Below are 16,272 nucleotides of genomic sequence, written 5' to 3'. Positions count from 1 at the left end.
TAAAGAGCCAACATGTTGTCTAGTTTTAAATATTTTTGTAGTTTTTACAGTTTTTTAATGTATTTTTACGTTGTTAATTTTTTGTTACTTGTATATTATTTTTGTTGTTGTAGTTTTCTTATATAATTTTTCCAAAATTTAATTTAATATTAATTTTAGCATATGCTAAAAGATTCATGCCAAATAAGAGATTATTATGCATATCTATTTTTTTTTCTCTCACTCAAAAATATATTTTTATTTCAATTTTAAATATGTTTAAAATTTAGTATTAAATCAATCTTTAACTTTGGAACAAATCAAAATATAAAAACATACTTCATTTTATCAATAATTTCCTTTATTTTCTTGTAAAAATATATTAATTTAAATTCTAAACTTAAGTAAATAAATAACATTCTTAAACCATTTAAATAAAATAAAATAAAAATAACATTCCTAAACTAGATTTATTGTATTAAATATTATATTATTATATTTTTCAAAATATAAAATATGTTGTTTCCTGATTTTTTTTAAGGTGTTTTTTCATAATAATAATAATAAAAAAAAAACATTGAAAAAGTTTTCTACTAAAAAATTTAGTATATTGGGTAATTAAATATAAATTGCTGAACAATAATAATAATAACTAAATAAATAAGTAAAACAAATAAAAAGTCTTGATATTTTTTTTAAACTAACAGATACAGCGATTTTCTCTCTGGATGAGAGTTTAACCAGAAAGATCTTGTTATCATCCTACGACTATTTCCAAAATTATAGTTCTATAAAAAAGTTTTTTTTTTTTTTTTTTTTTTTTTGAAGCATCTATAAAAAAGTTAAAACAGTGGTTTTATTTATGTAAAGCGGAAACAAAATTAAAGGTTTATTATAGTTATTATACTGAAGATTATCTGTGCTAATAATTTTGTGAGAGAATAGAATAGCAGTGTTTTATATATTATAATCATCAAAAGCAGAGAAAGTGTATCACTTTCGACGACTAGTACTTGAAAAATAAAAGCCAAACTATACTGACAAAACCACAAAAATGTGGTCATCACTAAAGTCTTCAATAATTATCGTCCAGTTACTCCTGCTTTTTTCTCTCTTCCAAGTACCACCGGCTCTTGCCATCAAGAAAGTAAGAATGTTTCACTGATTTTTTTGTTCTTTTATTCTCACCAATCAACTTCTTTGTTCCACCCTCACACTCAAACTATTACTAACCTTCTTTTTATTTGTTTTGTTTTAAAGTCTTATATAGTATATTTAGGATCACATGCACATGGCTCTAAAGTTACACAGCCCGTTCTTGATCGAGTGACTGATTCTCATTATAATTTTCTTGCTTCTTTTCTGGGAAGGTATACATTATTCGTTATTTTATATGTGCCCATGATTTTGTTTTTGTTTTTCTTTTATATATTTACACATTCTTTTTATTCATTAATTACAGTAAAGAGAAGGCAACAGAGTCAATCTTTTACTCGTACCAAAGGCATATAAATGGCTTTGCCGCCATTCTCGAAGAGGAAGAGGCAGCTGAAATTGCAAGTAATACATTTATACATATATATGTCATATGTTATATTATATAGTACTGAAGTGTTAAGATTTATATCAAATACTTTGATGAAATGCAGAACACCCAGAAGTTGTATCGGTTTTCTTAAACAAAGGGAAAAAACTGCATACTACAAGATCATGGGGTTTTATGAGGCTTGAAAATGAGAATGGTGATGTTCCTCAAATGTCATTGTGGAATAAAGCCAAATTTGGAAGAAATACAATTATAGCAAATCTTGACACAGGTTTACATTCTCTACACCTTCTTTGTTTTTTTGTTTATAATTAATTATAACTACATTGTAATGTATGGCGACATTATAATCATGATCTTTTTAATTATACCATATCTTTGTGATTCTGTAATCTGCATGGATCAAAGGATATGAGTTTTGACCAAGAACCCACTACATAGACAGAATCATTATTTCACATAGTGTGGTATCTACTTTCTTATATTTTTTCAGTTGTATAAACTAGAAAGAGGAGAGATTTTCAAACTGTAGAGATAAGTTCTTTTTATGATTAGCTAGTACAGAAAAAAATTCATCTGGTTTTTTTAAAAAAATATTTTTGTTTCATCTTTTTTTGAATTATTATCATGGTGGTGGACCATTGAATTGTAACAAAACAATTTCTAACTTTTCTTTTTCTCTTTTGAGTGTAGGTGTTTGGCCCAAATCACAGAGCTTTAACGACAAAGGATATGGACCCATTCCAGGGAAGTGGAGGGGAATCTGTCAGAAGAGTCGGACAAATACAGATGGATTCTTTTGTAACAGGTAACAGGTTACAGGTTACCTCTTTTTTATCTACTCATCATGCTAATATAAACAGTGTTTGTATTAGTCCTTGATTCTCATTGGTTTTTCTGTTCATCCTTGCAATGTTTGATTCATGCTTAGATTAAAATCAATTATCAGGTGGATAAAGAATCTTACTTTTATGAATTATGCAGATGTTAACATTGTCGTTTGTTCTAAATACCACAAATTACAAACATAACACTATGTTTCATATTTGGTGAGTGCAGGAAGCTTATAGGAGCAAGGTACTTCAACAAAGGATATGAGGCCTATGCAGGGAATCTCAACTCCTCCTACAAGAGTGCACTTGACCATGATGGTCATGGAACTCACACTCTGTCCACAGCAGGTGGGAACTTCGTCGCTGGAGCCAGTGTTTATGGTTCCGGAAATGGGACAGCTAAAGGTGGTTCCCCTATGGCTCGAGTTGCAACCTACAAGGTTTGCTGGCCCCCAATCGATGAAGGCGAGTGCTTCGATGCTGACATCATGGCAGCTATGGATCATGCCATAAATGACAGGGTTGATGTCATTTCAATTTCACTTGGTGGAGACCCGGCTGACTACTTTGACGATGGAATAGCTGTTGCAACATTCCATGCTGTCAAGCATGGCATTGTAGTTGTTACCTCGGCTGGAAATTCAGGGCCAGATCCAGGAAGTGTTTCAAACGTTGCACCTTGGTTGATTACAGTGGGAGCTAGTACTTTGGATAGAGAGTTCCAAGCTTTTGTTGAACTCCAAAATGGTTTACGCCTCAAGGTTCATTTCATTGCTTTTCTCTTGCTGAAACCTTACCTACTCATAATTATAAAACATGTTTAGGATTATACATTTGTTTTTGTAATACCAGGGAACAAGCCTTTCCGTACCTTTACCAGAAGACAAATTCTACCCACTAATCAATGGGGCACAAGCTACAGCATCCAATGCCACTGATTCTGACGCGTAAGAAAACCTGCGCATTTCCTAATAGTTTTATATGTAACTTTTTTCGCATTTCGAAAATAGACCCTTAATAATATGAGACTTCTCTCTCTTTATGCAGAATACTTTGTAAGCCAGGAACACTAGACCCTACCAAGGTGAAGGGAAAGATTGTGGCTTGTCTAAGGGGTGAGACTCCAAGAGTTGACAAGGGTCAACAGGTTGCTCTAGCCGGAGGAGTTGGACTCATACTCTGCAATGATCATCTCAGTGGAAATGAACTCATTGCCGACGCTCATTTCCTCCCCGCATCCCAAATAACTTTCAAAGACGGTCAATCTGTTTTCTCCTACATCAATTCCACAAGGTATATATAAAACCGAGTTCTTTCTTTCTTTTTTTTTTTCTTTCTCTTGGCTCTTTAGTCAAACACTTTGTAAACTCTTTTCACGTTGTTACAAACAGCAATCCACAAGCCAAGCTCCAGCCCCCGAATACACAAATAAACACAAAGCCTGCTCCATTCATGGCTTCTTTCTCTTCCAGAGGCCCAAACACTATCACTCCTGAAATTCTCAAGGTTCGATTGAAATGAACTCCATAAACCCATATCAAAATTTGATCAATTTTCACTAATGGTTGTACTTAAACATATTTCATCTTCATGCTTCAGCCTGATGTAACTGCCCCTGGAGTAAACATCATAGCTGCATACAGTGAAGACACAAGCCCAACGGGTCTAGATTTTGACAACAGAAGAATCCCATTCAACACAGAATCAGGCACATCCATGGCTTGCCCTCACGTCTCCGGAGTCGCTGGCCTTCTCAAAAGCCTCAACCCCTTTTGGAGCCCAGCCGCTATTCGATCAGCAATCTTCACAACTGGTATAAATTATTACAAATTCTCATTTTTCAAAGATACCCTTTTCCCATTTCTTTCTCTGATTTGTAGTCTTAATATTCCATAGCAAGAACCAGAGACAACACAGTTAATCCCATGCAAGAAGCTTCGAAAGAGAAAGGAACCCCATTCAGCTACGGCGGAGGTCATATCAGACCAAACAGAGCCATGGACCCGGGGTTGGTGTACGACTTGAGAACCGAAGACTACCTAGACTTTCTCTGCGCTAGCGGGTACAACCAGACTCAGCTTAAGCTTTTCACCCAGCAACCGTACAGGTGTCCCAAAAACGTCAGCGTTTTGAATTTCAACTACCCATCCATAACGGTGCCGGAGCTTTCCGATTCAGTGACCGTGACACGGCGAGTAAAGAACGTGGGGTCCATAGGAACATACTCGGCCCTTGTGCTGGAACCGGTGGGAGTGTCAGTGACGGTTGAGCCCAAAAGTTTGGTATTCAGGCGTCGTTCTGAGGAGAAAAGCTTCAGAGTTACCCTTAAAAACAAGGGATACCATTTGAAAGGTTATGTCTTTGGAAAGTTGACTTGGTCTGATGGAAACCACCGCGTTAGAAGTCCCATTGTAGTTTCTACGGCTCACCCTTCTTAGAAGCCTTTTCAAATTTTAGGATGAAGGTTTAGGAAATTCAGTTTTTAGATTCAATTCTTTCAAGTTTTTTTTTTAATTGAATTTGAAATAAATACATGTTTTGCTATTATTATTAGATTTGCAGATCTCTATTAATAAAAAATAAAATTAATAGCTGTATTCAGTAATTATTTTATGTACATTTGCTCTAAATAACATTTCTAATTTTTACTTAAGATCCTTAGCAACAAAAAGAATTTAACATTTTCAGTATTAGGTTGTATACATTTTAGTTTAATAAAAACATAAAAATTACTAATTAATTATAGTGTTATGTGGTTATAGTGTTTTCATAATTTGATGCCATAAGTTAATTAGTAATATATGCATTTTCCTCTACAAACTTCCACATATTTGTCCACAATGTTGCTACTACATTTTTCTCTTTTGTAATTACGTGGACGATCACATCATAGCCAATTTTTTTTTATATTATTTTGGTTAATAAACCAACACCACAAAGATTAGGAGTCATCCCAAAAACTAGAAAGACAAAATCAATGAGGTCCAACACCAAGGATACTTTAACCTAGGGTGGGCATCATCCAATCCAATCCAATTGAACCGAACCGATCCAATCCAATCCAATTACAAAAAGTTGGATATCCAATTACAATTGGATTGGATTGGATGTTAAAAGTTGGATTCTAATTGGATTGGATCGGTTATTGGATGTCAATCTCAAAATCCAATTAAAAACCGATCAAATCCAATTACATTTATATATGTTAAAAAATTATTTATATAATAAAAAATATTGAAAAATATAATAAATATATATTATATTTTTATTAGATTTTTTTGTATGTTGAATTTGTAACACTTGATTGTTTAGTATATTTATTTTCATGATGTTTTGTTCTATTTTATTACTTAGAAATGTTATTGTTTTAATTATTTAAAACTGTTAGCTACAATATACTTGTAAGAATAGTATATTTATGAAGTATTAAACTTAAATAAAAAGTGATACTTAGTTTTTTTACGTATTTTTCTTTATATTGTTAAGCTAATATTGAAATTTAGGTGTGTAATTGGATATCCAATTAAAAAACCGATCCAATCCAATTAGTAATTGGATTGGATTGGATTGGATTTTGAGGTCTAATTGGATTGGATCAGATGATGATTTTCCAAATCCAATTACTAATTGGATTGGATCGGATGAGGAAAAAAAAGTTGGATTGGATCGGATGCCCACCTCTACTTTAACCAAAGAAAAGAAAAAAATCTGTTAGAGAGGGAACTTGAGCCAAACTGGCTGTACGAGGTGGATTATTCTCTTCTAATATGTATTATTAAAGTTAAAACAAAGGGAACTAGATTATTGGTGGGGGCAAATAAGTCTAGCAAAAAATGAGAGGACGCTCAGTACCCAATAAAGATTGAATTACAGTATAAATATGGAAAGAAAGAAAGAACCTTCCATTGTGGCCATCATTGGCCAATAAACAAAGCCAAGAACATTGAGTTATCTTACCATGTAATATCTCTTTCACTATCTCCAATCTTCCAAGTCCTATCATATTGGATCAACTTAAATCACACATCCTTACCCACTCTCTCCCGCCATACACTGCTTAAGTATTCTCAACGGTCAAAAACTTACAAAACATAAGAAAGAAAGAAAAAACCAATTGGCTAATGCCATTATGGTTGCCATGATTCAGTCCACCACCATGTTCTCTTCATCTCCAAAAACTCTGCAACTCAATTTTCATTGCTCTCGCTTTATAGCCTCTAACCAGAAGCTTTTCTCACGTGGGTTCGTGCAGTTTAACTCTAAGTCATGGAGACATTCCATGTTTGTTAACGCTAAACCTGTACTTAAAGATGGAGCTATTAGTATTGGTGGCAAGGATGCGTTAACCAACGTCCCTGATAACGTAGTTGTGACCCCTTTCACTAATTCATCTGCATTTGTTGGGGCTACCTCGGCGGATGAAAGTGCCCGGCATGTTTTCAAGCTTGGAGTCATTCGGTATGTGGTGTAGTTTTGTGGTTAACTGAGTATAATGCTAATGTAGTTGATTCACTATGTTGATTGAACTCTCTGACTACGTACAAATAAATTTGGTTATTTTTAATCTTATCTTGGCTAAGTGAAAATCAATCAAATGCCCTGTTTCTTGGCTATCGTATTAGGACTTGGGGAATCAAAATAGCCATGTTCACTCCCATCAAAGCGACAGAGGCCCCCCTTCCTCTCCCATGTCGTCGTAGACCAGCATCTCTTTATTAGTGTAATTGTGTTGCTTTTGATATCTTCTTCTTGCTATAAGTTGGTCTAAGATTGTAAAAGAAAACAAAAGAAATCTGCTTCATAATTGGCTATGGTAGATGGTAGTGCCAGCATATGCAATTTGTGCAATTAGACCTTCCATGAATAAGTACTACTCAGGTAAGTTTACCAGCACTTGATTTGACTATTGTTTGTTTTCTTTTTTCCTTAACTTCTAATAAAGATGGTATTACCTAAGTCTAATACTTCGGCTCACTTTCTGTAAAGTCATAAAGCTTTGTTCTCTTGGTATCATCTAATTTTTTCATGAACAATATGTGTTTTAATTGTTAGCTTAGTTGCCCTGGGGTTTATAATGAGTTATGATTTTACAGAAATTTCAACATATAGTACACATTCTTCATCATGCAGGGATGTCAGGTTTCTATCTCTTTTTCGATTTAAGCTATGGTGGATGATACCGCGAGTTGGTAACTCAGGAAGGGATATTCCTGTTGAAACTCAGATGTTGCTGCTGGAAGTTGGTAAAGGACAAGATTCAGATGAGACTTCTTATGTTGTATTCTTGCCAATAATAGATGGTGAATTCAGGAGCAGCTTACAGGGAAATTCATCAAATGAGCTTGAGTTTTGTGTTGAAAGTGGTAATGATATTCTCTTCCACTATATTCTTTCTTTTATTTCTGTTGCCAATACTTACCCTACTCCTAAGGCACTTATCTCATTTCTACAATATAATAACATGGCTTCTTTGTGTGTGTTTTGATAGGTGATCCATCCATAGTTACATCACAATCTCTAAGAGCAGTTTTTGTGAATTCTGGAAACCACCCATTTGATTTAATAAAAGAATCTATGAAGTAGGTAGAATTCTCTGAGCAAATTTCCAGTTTTGAAGTTTATAGTAGAAAGGTTCAAGCAGCCCAAAACTGTTGCTTCTCTGGAATTGAATGTAATGAATATCTGGTTAGCTAGTTCACTAATTCATTGATGCTTATGCGTGCTTTGAAATATGTAGGATTTTGGAGAAGTATAAAGGGACCTTTACACACAGAGAATCCAAACAGGTAATAACTAAGCAAATCCGATTACATCTAGAGGCCTCATTATTTTGGTCATCAACATTTGTGTTCATAATGTTTTTATTTGTTAATTATGCATAGATGCCTGGAATGTTAGATTGGTTTGGTTGGTGTACATGGGATGCCTTCTACCAAGATGTTAATCCTCAAGGAATTAGAGAGGGACTTAAAAGGTAAATGAAGTTTCATTTGATTTCATTCATACACTTCTTTTAGAAATTATTTTCAATGAGAGCTATCTCACCTGCAAGTCATACAAACACAGTTTGTCTGAGGGAGGCACTCCAGCAAAGTTTATCATAATCGACGATGGGTGGCAAGATGTATCAAATGAGTTCCAAAAAGAAGGAGAACCATTTGTTGAAGGGTCGCAGTAAGTTCTTTACATTTGTTTCATTGTCATCATATTTAGAAGCACATGGAGATAAGCCTTCTAATTTTCTCAAAACTGCAGATTTGGTGGGAGATTGCTCAGCATCAATGAAAACAATAAGTTTAGAAGAGCAAGCAATGATGCTCAAAGTGATGCACCAAGTGATCTCAAGAGTTTTGTTTCAGAAATTAAGAATACTTATGGACTTAAGTAAGGTTTCCATAAGTTTGTATTGAAAGAACAAAAAAATATATTCTTCTTCAGAATAATTCATCTTAGCTTTTCAAAATTCTTAGGTATGTTTTTGTGTGGCATGCTTTAATGGGGTACTGGGGAGGACTTGTTCCAGATGTTCCTGGAACTAAAAAGTATAACCCAGAGCTAAGATACCCAGTGCAGTCACCTGGGAATTTAGCAAACATGAGGGATTTAGCAATGGATTGCATGGAGAAATATGGAGTTGGCGCAATTGATGCTGATAAAGCACACCAGTTTCTTGATGATCTACACAAATATCTTGTTTCACAAGGTGTGGATGGAGTAAAGGTTGATGTTCAGAACATATTGGAAACCATTTCAACTGGCTCTGGTGGCCGAGTCTCTCTTACTAAGCAGTTCCAACAGGCACTTGAGAAATCCATATCAAGCAATTTTCAAGACAACAGCATAATCTGCTGCATGGGTCTAAGCACTGACTCCATTTACCAGTATATATTCCTTGTGCTTGTTTGAACCAAAATATATGAGCATGTTATAAAACATTAATCTTCCCCGAACTGTGTGGTGACTTTTTCTACTATTCTTCTGTTGCAGCTCAAAAGTAAGTGCCTTAACAAGAGCATCAGACGATTACTACCCGAAAAATCCTTCCACGCAGACATTACACATAGCTGCTGTATCATACAATAGCATATTTCTTGGTGAAGTTGTTGTACCAGATTGGGATATGTTCTATGTATGAACTTACTTTCCTACAGTTGAGCTGTACTGTTATGATTTTTCTGTTTTTTCCAAATTCAGAAAGAACTAATTTACATTAAAACTTTCAGAGTCTCCATGAAGCAGCTGAGTTTCATGCTGCTGCTAGAGCTGTGGGAGGTTGTGGAGTCTATGTTAGGTAGCTTAACATTACAATGCATATATTTCCCTTTGCAATTCCTCAAAAAATATTTTGGCTTCTCATTATTACTTTGTTGGTAACAGTGATAAACCGGGTCATCATGATTTCGAGGTACTGAAGAGGCTTGTACTTCCTGATGGATCAGTCCTCAGAGCAAGATATCCAGGGAGGCCTTCACGTGATTGCTTATTCAATGACCCAGTTATGGATGGAGAAAGGTATATATGACTCTTTGAGTCTTTTCATTACATACAATTTACAAAAACATAACTCTTCTGATTACTTTCTCATGATTTTGGTATAGTCTTCTCAAAATATGGAACTTGAACAAATGCACTGGAGTTATAGGCATCTTCAATTGTCAAGGAGCAGGAAGCTGGCCTTGTATGAGCAATCCTGTTCAGAAAAATGTTAGTGATGAGCTCTCAGGCCTAGTCTCACCTGCTGATATAGAGTACTTTGATGAGGTTTCTGGTACACAGTGGACTGGAGATTGTGCAGTCTTTTCCTTCAACTCAGGTAAGTGTTTTACTCTCCATTGCAAGGTCTCATATATATGAAAACAGAATATAAGAACTCACACCCTTTTAGCCAAAAAGAAGAAAGAAAAGGCTAATTGATTGAATCTTCAGGTTCTCTATCTCGTGTACCAAAAGATGAATCTCTAAGCATCACCTTGAAAGTTCTAAAATGTGAAGTTCTTACCGTATCTCCTATTAAGGTTGGTTTATGTTACAACTCTAAACTGTAAAACCAACACTAACACGTATAAATTTGAATATGTTCTCATAATGTGATTACCTTTTTTGCAGGTTTACAACAAGAACATTGAATTTGCAGCTATTGGATTACTAAACATGTACAACTCTGGTGGAGCTGTTGAGAAAGTTGATTTATTATTAAGTGATTCCTCTAACTGTGGAATAAGAATTAAGGGAAGAGGACCTGGCAGGTTTGGAGCATACTCCAGTACAAAACCCAAGTCTTGCTCAGTAAACTCTAAAAGTACTGAGGAGTTTAAGTACAGAAGTGAAGACAATCTTTTCACAGCAACAATTCCAAGCACAATCAGTAATTGGGATATCACTCTTCACTATTGAGATCCTCTCATTTTTTCCAGGCAAAGCCTCAACTATAAGAAAAACTCAACAACATGGTTTTGGTTTTTCCAAGTGTGACTCGAGAAGAAAGACCATGTAATGATTTGATTATGTGGGAAAAGAGGGTCAGAGACTCACAAGATAGCTAATTACTTTGGTGTTCTCTCTCAAGTTATTGACATGATTGATGAGAAATTGACTCATTTGAAAAATGCATATTGGAACATTCATTCTCGTCAATCATCACTGTAATGTTTGATATGAATATAATTTGGTTGTAGAGTAGTTTTGGATAAGTATACTATCTAAGTTGGAGGGCCCTTATATGATTGCCTCTTGACTATTGAAGGGTCATATATCATATTTTTCTCTCATACTTCTTATCTAGATAAGTAAACTATATTAAAGAGTATTATAACTGTTGTTGCATCATGTAAAGTTGGCACCTTTTTATATCTAATATTGTGAGAGTTGAAAGTAGAGAAAGAAATCAAAGAGAACAGAGAATGAAATGAAAGAGAAGCTCAACCAGAAAGATGAGCTAAGATTGTATTTATACTGAGTACTGTTACATTGAGAAATAAGAACACGTGACAAAAGAAAGTAATATTACAGTTGTAACTGAAATGGTAACAGACACCTAAACCGACTGACTCTAACTAACTCTAACACCCCCCCTCAAGTTACACTCGGTTCTGCTAGAGTTAACTTGTCTCTGAATTTGATAAATTGTGGATGAGGAAGTGGTTTAGTAAAGATGTCTGCAGTTTGGTACTCAGCTGAAAGATGTCTAATGTCAAGGGTGTGATCAATGACTTTGTCCCTGATGAAGTGCAGATCCACTTCAATGTGCTTTGTCCGTTGGTGAAAGACAGGATTGGAAGCGAGGGAGGTGGCCCCTAGGTTGTCACACCAGAGGATAGGACAGGCGGGAAGCTGAATGTCGAGTTCACCAAAGAGAGATTGAATCCATATAATCTCAGTTGTGGCAAGGGCAATGGCACGATACTCCGATTCAGTGCTTGATCGGGCCACAACTGACTGTTTGCGAGAACTCCACATAATCAGGTTGTCTCCAAGATAGACACAGTAACCGGAGGTGGAACGTCTGTCATCGATAGAGCTCGCCCAATCCGCATCTGTGTAGGCAGTCAAGTTAAGAGCAGCAGATGGTGTGAAATGAAGGCCATAATCTATGGTGCCAACTAGATATCGTAGAAGCCTTTTGCAGGCATGCCAATGATCATTGGTTGGGTGCTTGAGAAACTGAGATAGTTTATTTACAGCAAAGGAGATGTCGGGCCTCGTGAGTGTTAGATATTGGAGTGCGCCAATGACACTTCGATAGAGAGTAGGATTGTCCATAGGGGTACCTATGGTGGCTGACAACTTGTTGTTTGGACACATTGGAGTAGGAGTGGGAGCTGCGGCATCCATGTTTGTTCGAGCTAGTAAATCGGATGCATATTTAGCCTGTGTAAGAGTGATGCCCGATTGGTTGCGAGTGACTTCAAACCCCAAAAAGTACCTTACAGGGCCAAGATTTTTCAGAGCAAATTGTTGATGCAGCTGAGAGATGAGATGATGAATATAATCTGAGTCTTCTCCAGTGAGAAGTATATCATCAACATATATTAATAGAAGAGTGAGTTTGCCTTTCTTTCGCTGAAAAAATAAAGAGTTGTCAGCCTTGGAATTGCAGAATCCCCATTGTTTGAGGGAGTGTTTGAGCTTGTCAAACCATGTCCGAGGGGCTTGTTTAAGACCATAAATTGCTTTGTGTAGCTTGCACACGTGAGTAGGATAGTTTTTGTCTATAAACCCTGCTGGTTGAGCCATATAAACACACTCTTGAAGGTCCCCATTTAAGAACGCATTGTTGATATCAATGTGTTGTATTGGCCACTTGTGGGTGACTGCCAATGAGAAAATAACCCGTATTGTGCATGGCTTGATTACAGGGCTGAAAGTCTCAAAGTAATCAAGGCCATGTGTTTGTTGAAAGCCTTTTGCAACGAGCCTTGACTTGTACCTGTTGATTGTGTTGTCAGGATTGTATTTTACCCGATGAACCCATTTGTTATCAAGGACTGTCATGCCATCTTGGAAGGGAACAAGAGTCCATGTCTTATTCTTGATAAGAGCTAAAATTTCATGTTGCATAGCACCAAACCAAAGTGGGTCTTGAAGAGCAGCTTTAAGTGTTTTAGGTTCAATGCTAATGTGAGATGTAGCAGTAAGAGCTTTCGGTTTATGAATCCCATCTTTGGCCCTTGTGATCATTGGATGAATATTCACAGGTTGGGACATGATAGAGGGCTGAGTTTGTATGTGATCAACAGGGTGTAGAGGGGGTTCGGGTTCATGATCAGTGGCTGGTGCGAAAATAGGGCTGGTAGTTTGTAAGGTGGGTTCAGTGGGGATGATTCCAGGGTGTATTGAGGTATTTTGGGGAGTCTGAATGGGAGATATAGGGGGAGTTATAGGCTGGGAAGGTATAACAGGTGGTTGGGGAAGTATAATAGGAAAAGATTGTTGCTGGTGTGATGGTGAAATGGGAGAAACAGTGGACTGTTTGGGAAAAAGAGTATGGTAGGGAAAATTGCTCTCATTGAACTTGACCGTTCTTGCTATGTAAATGCGACCCGAGGGATGCATACACTTGTACCCTTTATGGCTGGGACTGTAACCAAGGAAGAGACAGTGAGCAGTTCGAAAGGCTAATTTGTGTTGTTGGTATGGCCTGAGGAGAGGGTAACAAGAGCATCCAAAGGTTTTGAGGAAAGTGTAATCGGGTTTTTAATGAAATAATACCTCATATGGATTTCTGAATTGAAGAACTGGAGTTGGAAGCCTGTTTATAGTGTAGGCAGCCGTAGTAAAAGCATCCCACCAATGAGTTAATGGCATTTGTGCTTGTGCCAAAAAAGAAAGGCCCATATCGACAACATGTCGATGTTTTCTTTCAGCTCTACCCTGCTGCTTGTGAGTGTGGGGACAAGGATGTCTAAAATTGATGCCCAAGGGTTCAAGAATTGATTGTAATGGCCTGTATTCACCTCCCCAATCTGATTGTACTGCTTTAATTTTTGTAGAAAATTGCCTCTCAACATAAGTCTTAAACTGCCGAAAGATAAGGGGCACTTCAGACTTAGTTTTCATGGGATAAATCCAAGTGAATTTGGAGAAATCGTCGATAAAACTGACATAATATTTGAATCCTTCAATTGAACTATAAAATGATGGTCCCCATACATCAGTATGCACAAGTTGAAAGCAAGAAGTAGTTTTGGGAATAGAACTACTAAAATGCATACTATGTAATTTGCCATATTGACATGCTTGACAAAATGGAAGAGTATTACATTTTATTGATGAATGTATACTACATAGGACATTTTTGACTATTCTTGTGGAGGCATGGCCCAACCGGTGATGCCAAATTTGAGCTTCTGAGAGGGCAGTGTGAGAATTGTCTTGACTGCAATTATAAGCAGCAGGAGATGGAAGCAGTCTCTTGTAATGGTGAGTGTATTTGACATCAGGTTGAGAGAGATTCAACTGATAGAGGCCATGCTTAAGATGGCCCCGAAGAAGTACTTGGCCCGAAATCTTGTCCTTGATTATACATGCATTGGAATCAAAAAGAAAAATTATGTTATTATCTGTTGTAAGCTTTGATATGCTTAACAGATTTTTGGTAATGGTAGGAGCAAGTAGTACATCTTTGAGAATTAATTGTTTCTTTTCATGACAAGTAGGAAATTTAGTTTGGCCTATATGAGAAATTGAGAGTTTAGAACCATTACCAACTGTTATCTTGGCTTTGCCTTTGTAATCTTGAGTTGTATTGAGATTTTGAGCATCTGAAGTCATGTGGTGGGTGGCTCCACTATCCACATACCAGCCATTATCCTCTGCTGGGCAATTTGAATCAGAAATAAGTGCCTGTGGTGTATGACTTTGGGGCTGTGAATTATTTGAACTGGTTTGAGGTTCATTATCATAGCGATGATAACACTTGTAAGCAAGATGGCCAATCTTGCCACATATTTGACAAACAGGTCGAGAACCACGACCACGACCAGTAGAACCACCACGATTGTTATACTGAGAATCCCTGCTGGACATATGACCACGGCCCTGTGGTTGTCCTCTGCCAGAATTGGAGTTTCGATTGGACGCTTGATTATTTTTGTTGTATTGAGCATAATTTGCTTGGACTGGATCGAGATTGGGCATAGTTGTTTGTTCGATCCTCATTTCTTGATTCTGCAACATGTATTGAACCTCTTGTAAAGTAAGGGCATCAGCTCGAGCAGTCATTAAAACAACGACTGTTTCATACTCGGGACCAACTCCTCCAAGAATATACATCGCCAGTTCTTGATCTGAAAGTTTGTGTCCAGCTGCTGCAAGAGAATCTGCAAGATTCTTCATCTTTAATATGTATTCATCAACAGTCATGGACCCTTTCTTGGTGGTCTGAATGGAAAGGCGAAGTTGCAATTGTCGAGCTTTGGATTGAGTGGCAAAAAGACTCTCAAAGACGGTCCAAACATCCGCAGCAGATTCACAATGAAGGACATGGCCAAGCATTGCCTCGGAAAGAGAATTCATGAGCCAACTCATTAGAAGTGCATCACAACGAATCCAGTGATCAAAAAGAGGGTTTATCGTGTTCGTACCTGCAAGAATTGGTTCTGGCCGAGGAGTTGTACCACGAAGAACACTTTCAAGGCCATGAGCCCTAACAGAGGGGATGATTAAAGATCGCCAGTAGGAGTAATTGTTGCGATCAAGTCGGATGTTCAATGGAAGCAGAGTATTGGGAACTTGAAATTGCAGAGCGGCAGCCTGATTATTGATCGGAGCTTGTGGTGGACGAGGGGGAGGATTGGTGCGAGGATCATCAGGATCAGCCATAGGTATGATACCATGTGAGAGTTGAAAGTAGAGAAAGAAATCAAAGAGAACAGAGAATGAAATGAAAGAGAAGCTCAACCAGATTGATGAGCTGAGATTGTATTTATACTGAGTACTGTTACATTGAGAAATAAGAACACGTGACAAAAGAAAGTAATATTACAGTTGTAACTGAAATGATAACAGACACCTAAACCGACTGACTCTAACTAACTCTAACAAATATAGATATTGAATAAGAAAAGATTTTTAAAGAATAAATAATTCGATTTTAATGACTTGTGAGCCCTTACTCTAGTAGATCTTTATTCATAACGTATCTTAGCATTGATTGCCTATTTATTAAGCAAAGAATAAAATAGAAATTATTGTAATTTATTGCTAATAAATAAACAGAACTAAGTCGAAGACAAGCGTACTACCAGAAACTGAGAAACACAATATTTAATTTTAAACTTTATTTATATTTATTAGTTTACTGCTCTCTTTTTTCATTAGTTTTACTCAAATATGCTATAAATTTATTACAAATACTAAAATCAGGGTTCTTTCTTGCAATAAATAATTAAGGAACAGTATTAATAAAAGATTTGT

The 16,272-nt window shown here is 36.5% G+C and overlaps 2 protein-coding genes across 3 annotated transcripts; both read left to right on the top strand.

Annotated features, from left to right (window-relative positions):
- Window positions 1-825: 825 nt before the first annotated feature.
- On the top strand, window positions 826-4,963 carry LOC115703635 (subtilisin-like protease SBT5.4). The gene is made up of 11 exons (XM_030630873.2): window positions 826-1,126; window positions 1,240-1,349; window positions 1,442-1,539; window positions 1,629-1,796; window positions 2,219-2,333; window positions 2,585-3,119; window positions 3,211-3,305; window positions 3,406-3,651; window positions 3,750-3,864; window positions 3,958-4,171; window positions 4,255-4,963. Exons 1-11 carry the CDS (start codon window positions 1,034-1,036, stop codon window positions 4,794-4,796), a joined length of 2,331 nt encoding a protein of 776 aa, XP_030486733.1. The 5' UTR covers window positions 826-1,033; the 3' UTR covers window positions 4,797-4,963.
- A 1,084-nt stretch (window positions 4,964-6,047) lies between these two features.
- LOC115708163 (probable galactinol--sucrose galactosyltransferase 2) lies at window positions 6,048-11,184 on the top strand. Of its 2 annotated transcripts, XM_061116504.1 has the most exons (15): window positions 6,680-6,816; window positions 6,981-7,236; window positions 7,489-7,721; window positions 7,847-7,937; window positions 8,096-8,144; window positions 8,241-8,332; window positions 8,425-8,532; window positions 8,614-8,742; window positions 8,829-9,239; window positions 9,346-9,487; window positions 9,582-9,649; window positions 9,736-9,870; window positions 9,957-10,171; window positions 10,285-10,373; window positions 10,465-11,184. In XM_061116504.1, exons 3-15 carry the CDS (start codon window positions 7,532-7,534, stop codon window positions 10,750-10,752), a joined length of 2,007 nt encoding a protein of 668 aa, XP_060972487.1. In that variant the 5' UTR covers window positions 6,680-6,816; window positions 6,981-7,236; window positions 7,489-7,531; the 3' UTR covers window positions 10,753-11,184. The 2 variants fall into 2 exon arrangements, with proteins under 2 accessions (XP_030492233.1, XP_060972487.1); XM_030636373.2 differs by lacking the exon at window positions 6,981-7,236 and having other exon boundaries at window positions 6,048-6,816.
- Window positions 11,185-16,272: the final 5,088 nt, after the last annotated feature.

This window comes from Cannabis sativa, chromosome 1 (assembly GCF_029168945.1).
Source record: "Cannabis sativa cultivar Pink pepper isolate KNU-18-1 chromosome 1, ASM2916894v1, whole genome shotgun sequence".
Lineage (NCBI taxonomy): Eukaryota > Viridiplantae > Streptophyta > Magnoliopsida > Rosales > Cannabaceae > Cannabis > Cannabis sativa.
Note: the sequence above shows the minus strand (reverse complement) of the source record. Positions and strands in the feature narration are given on the sequence as shown.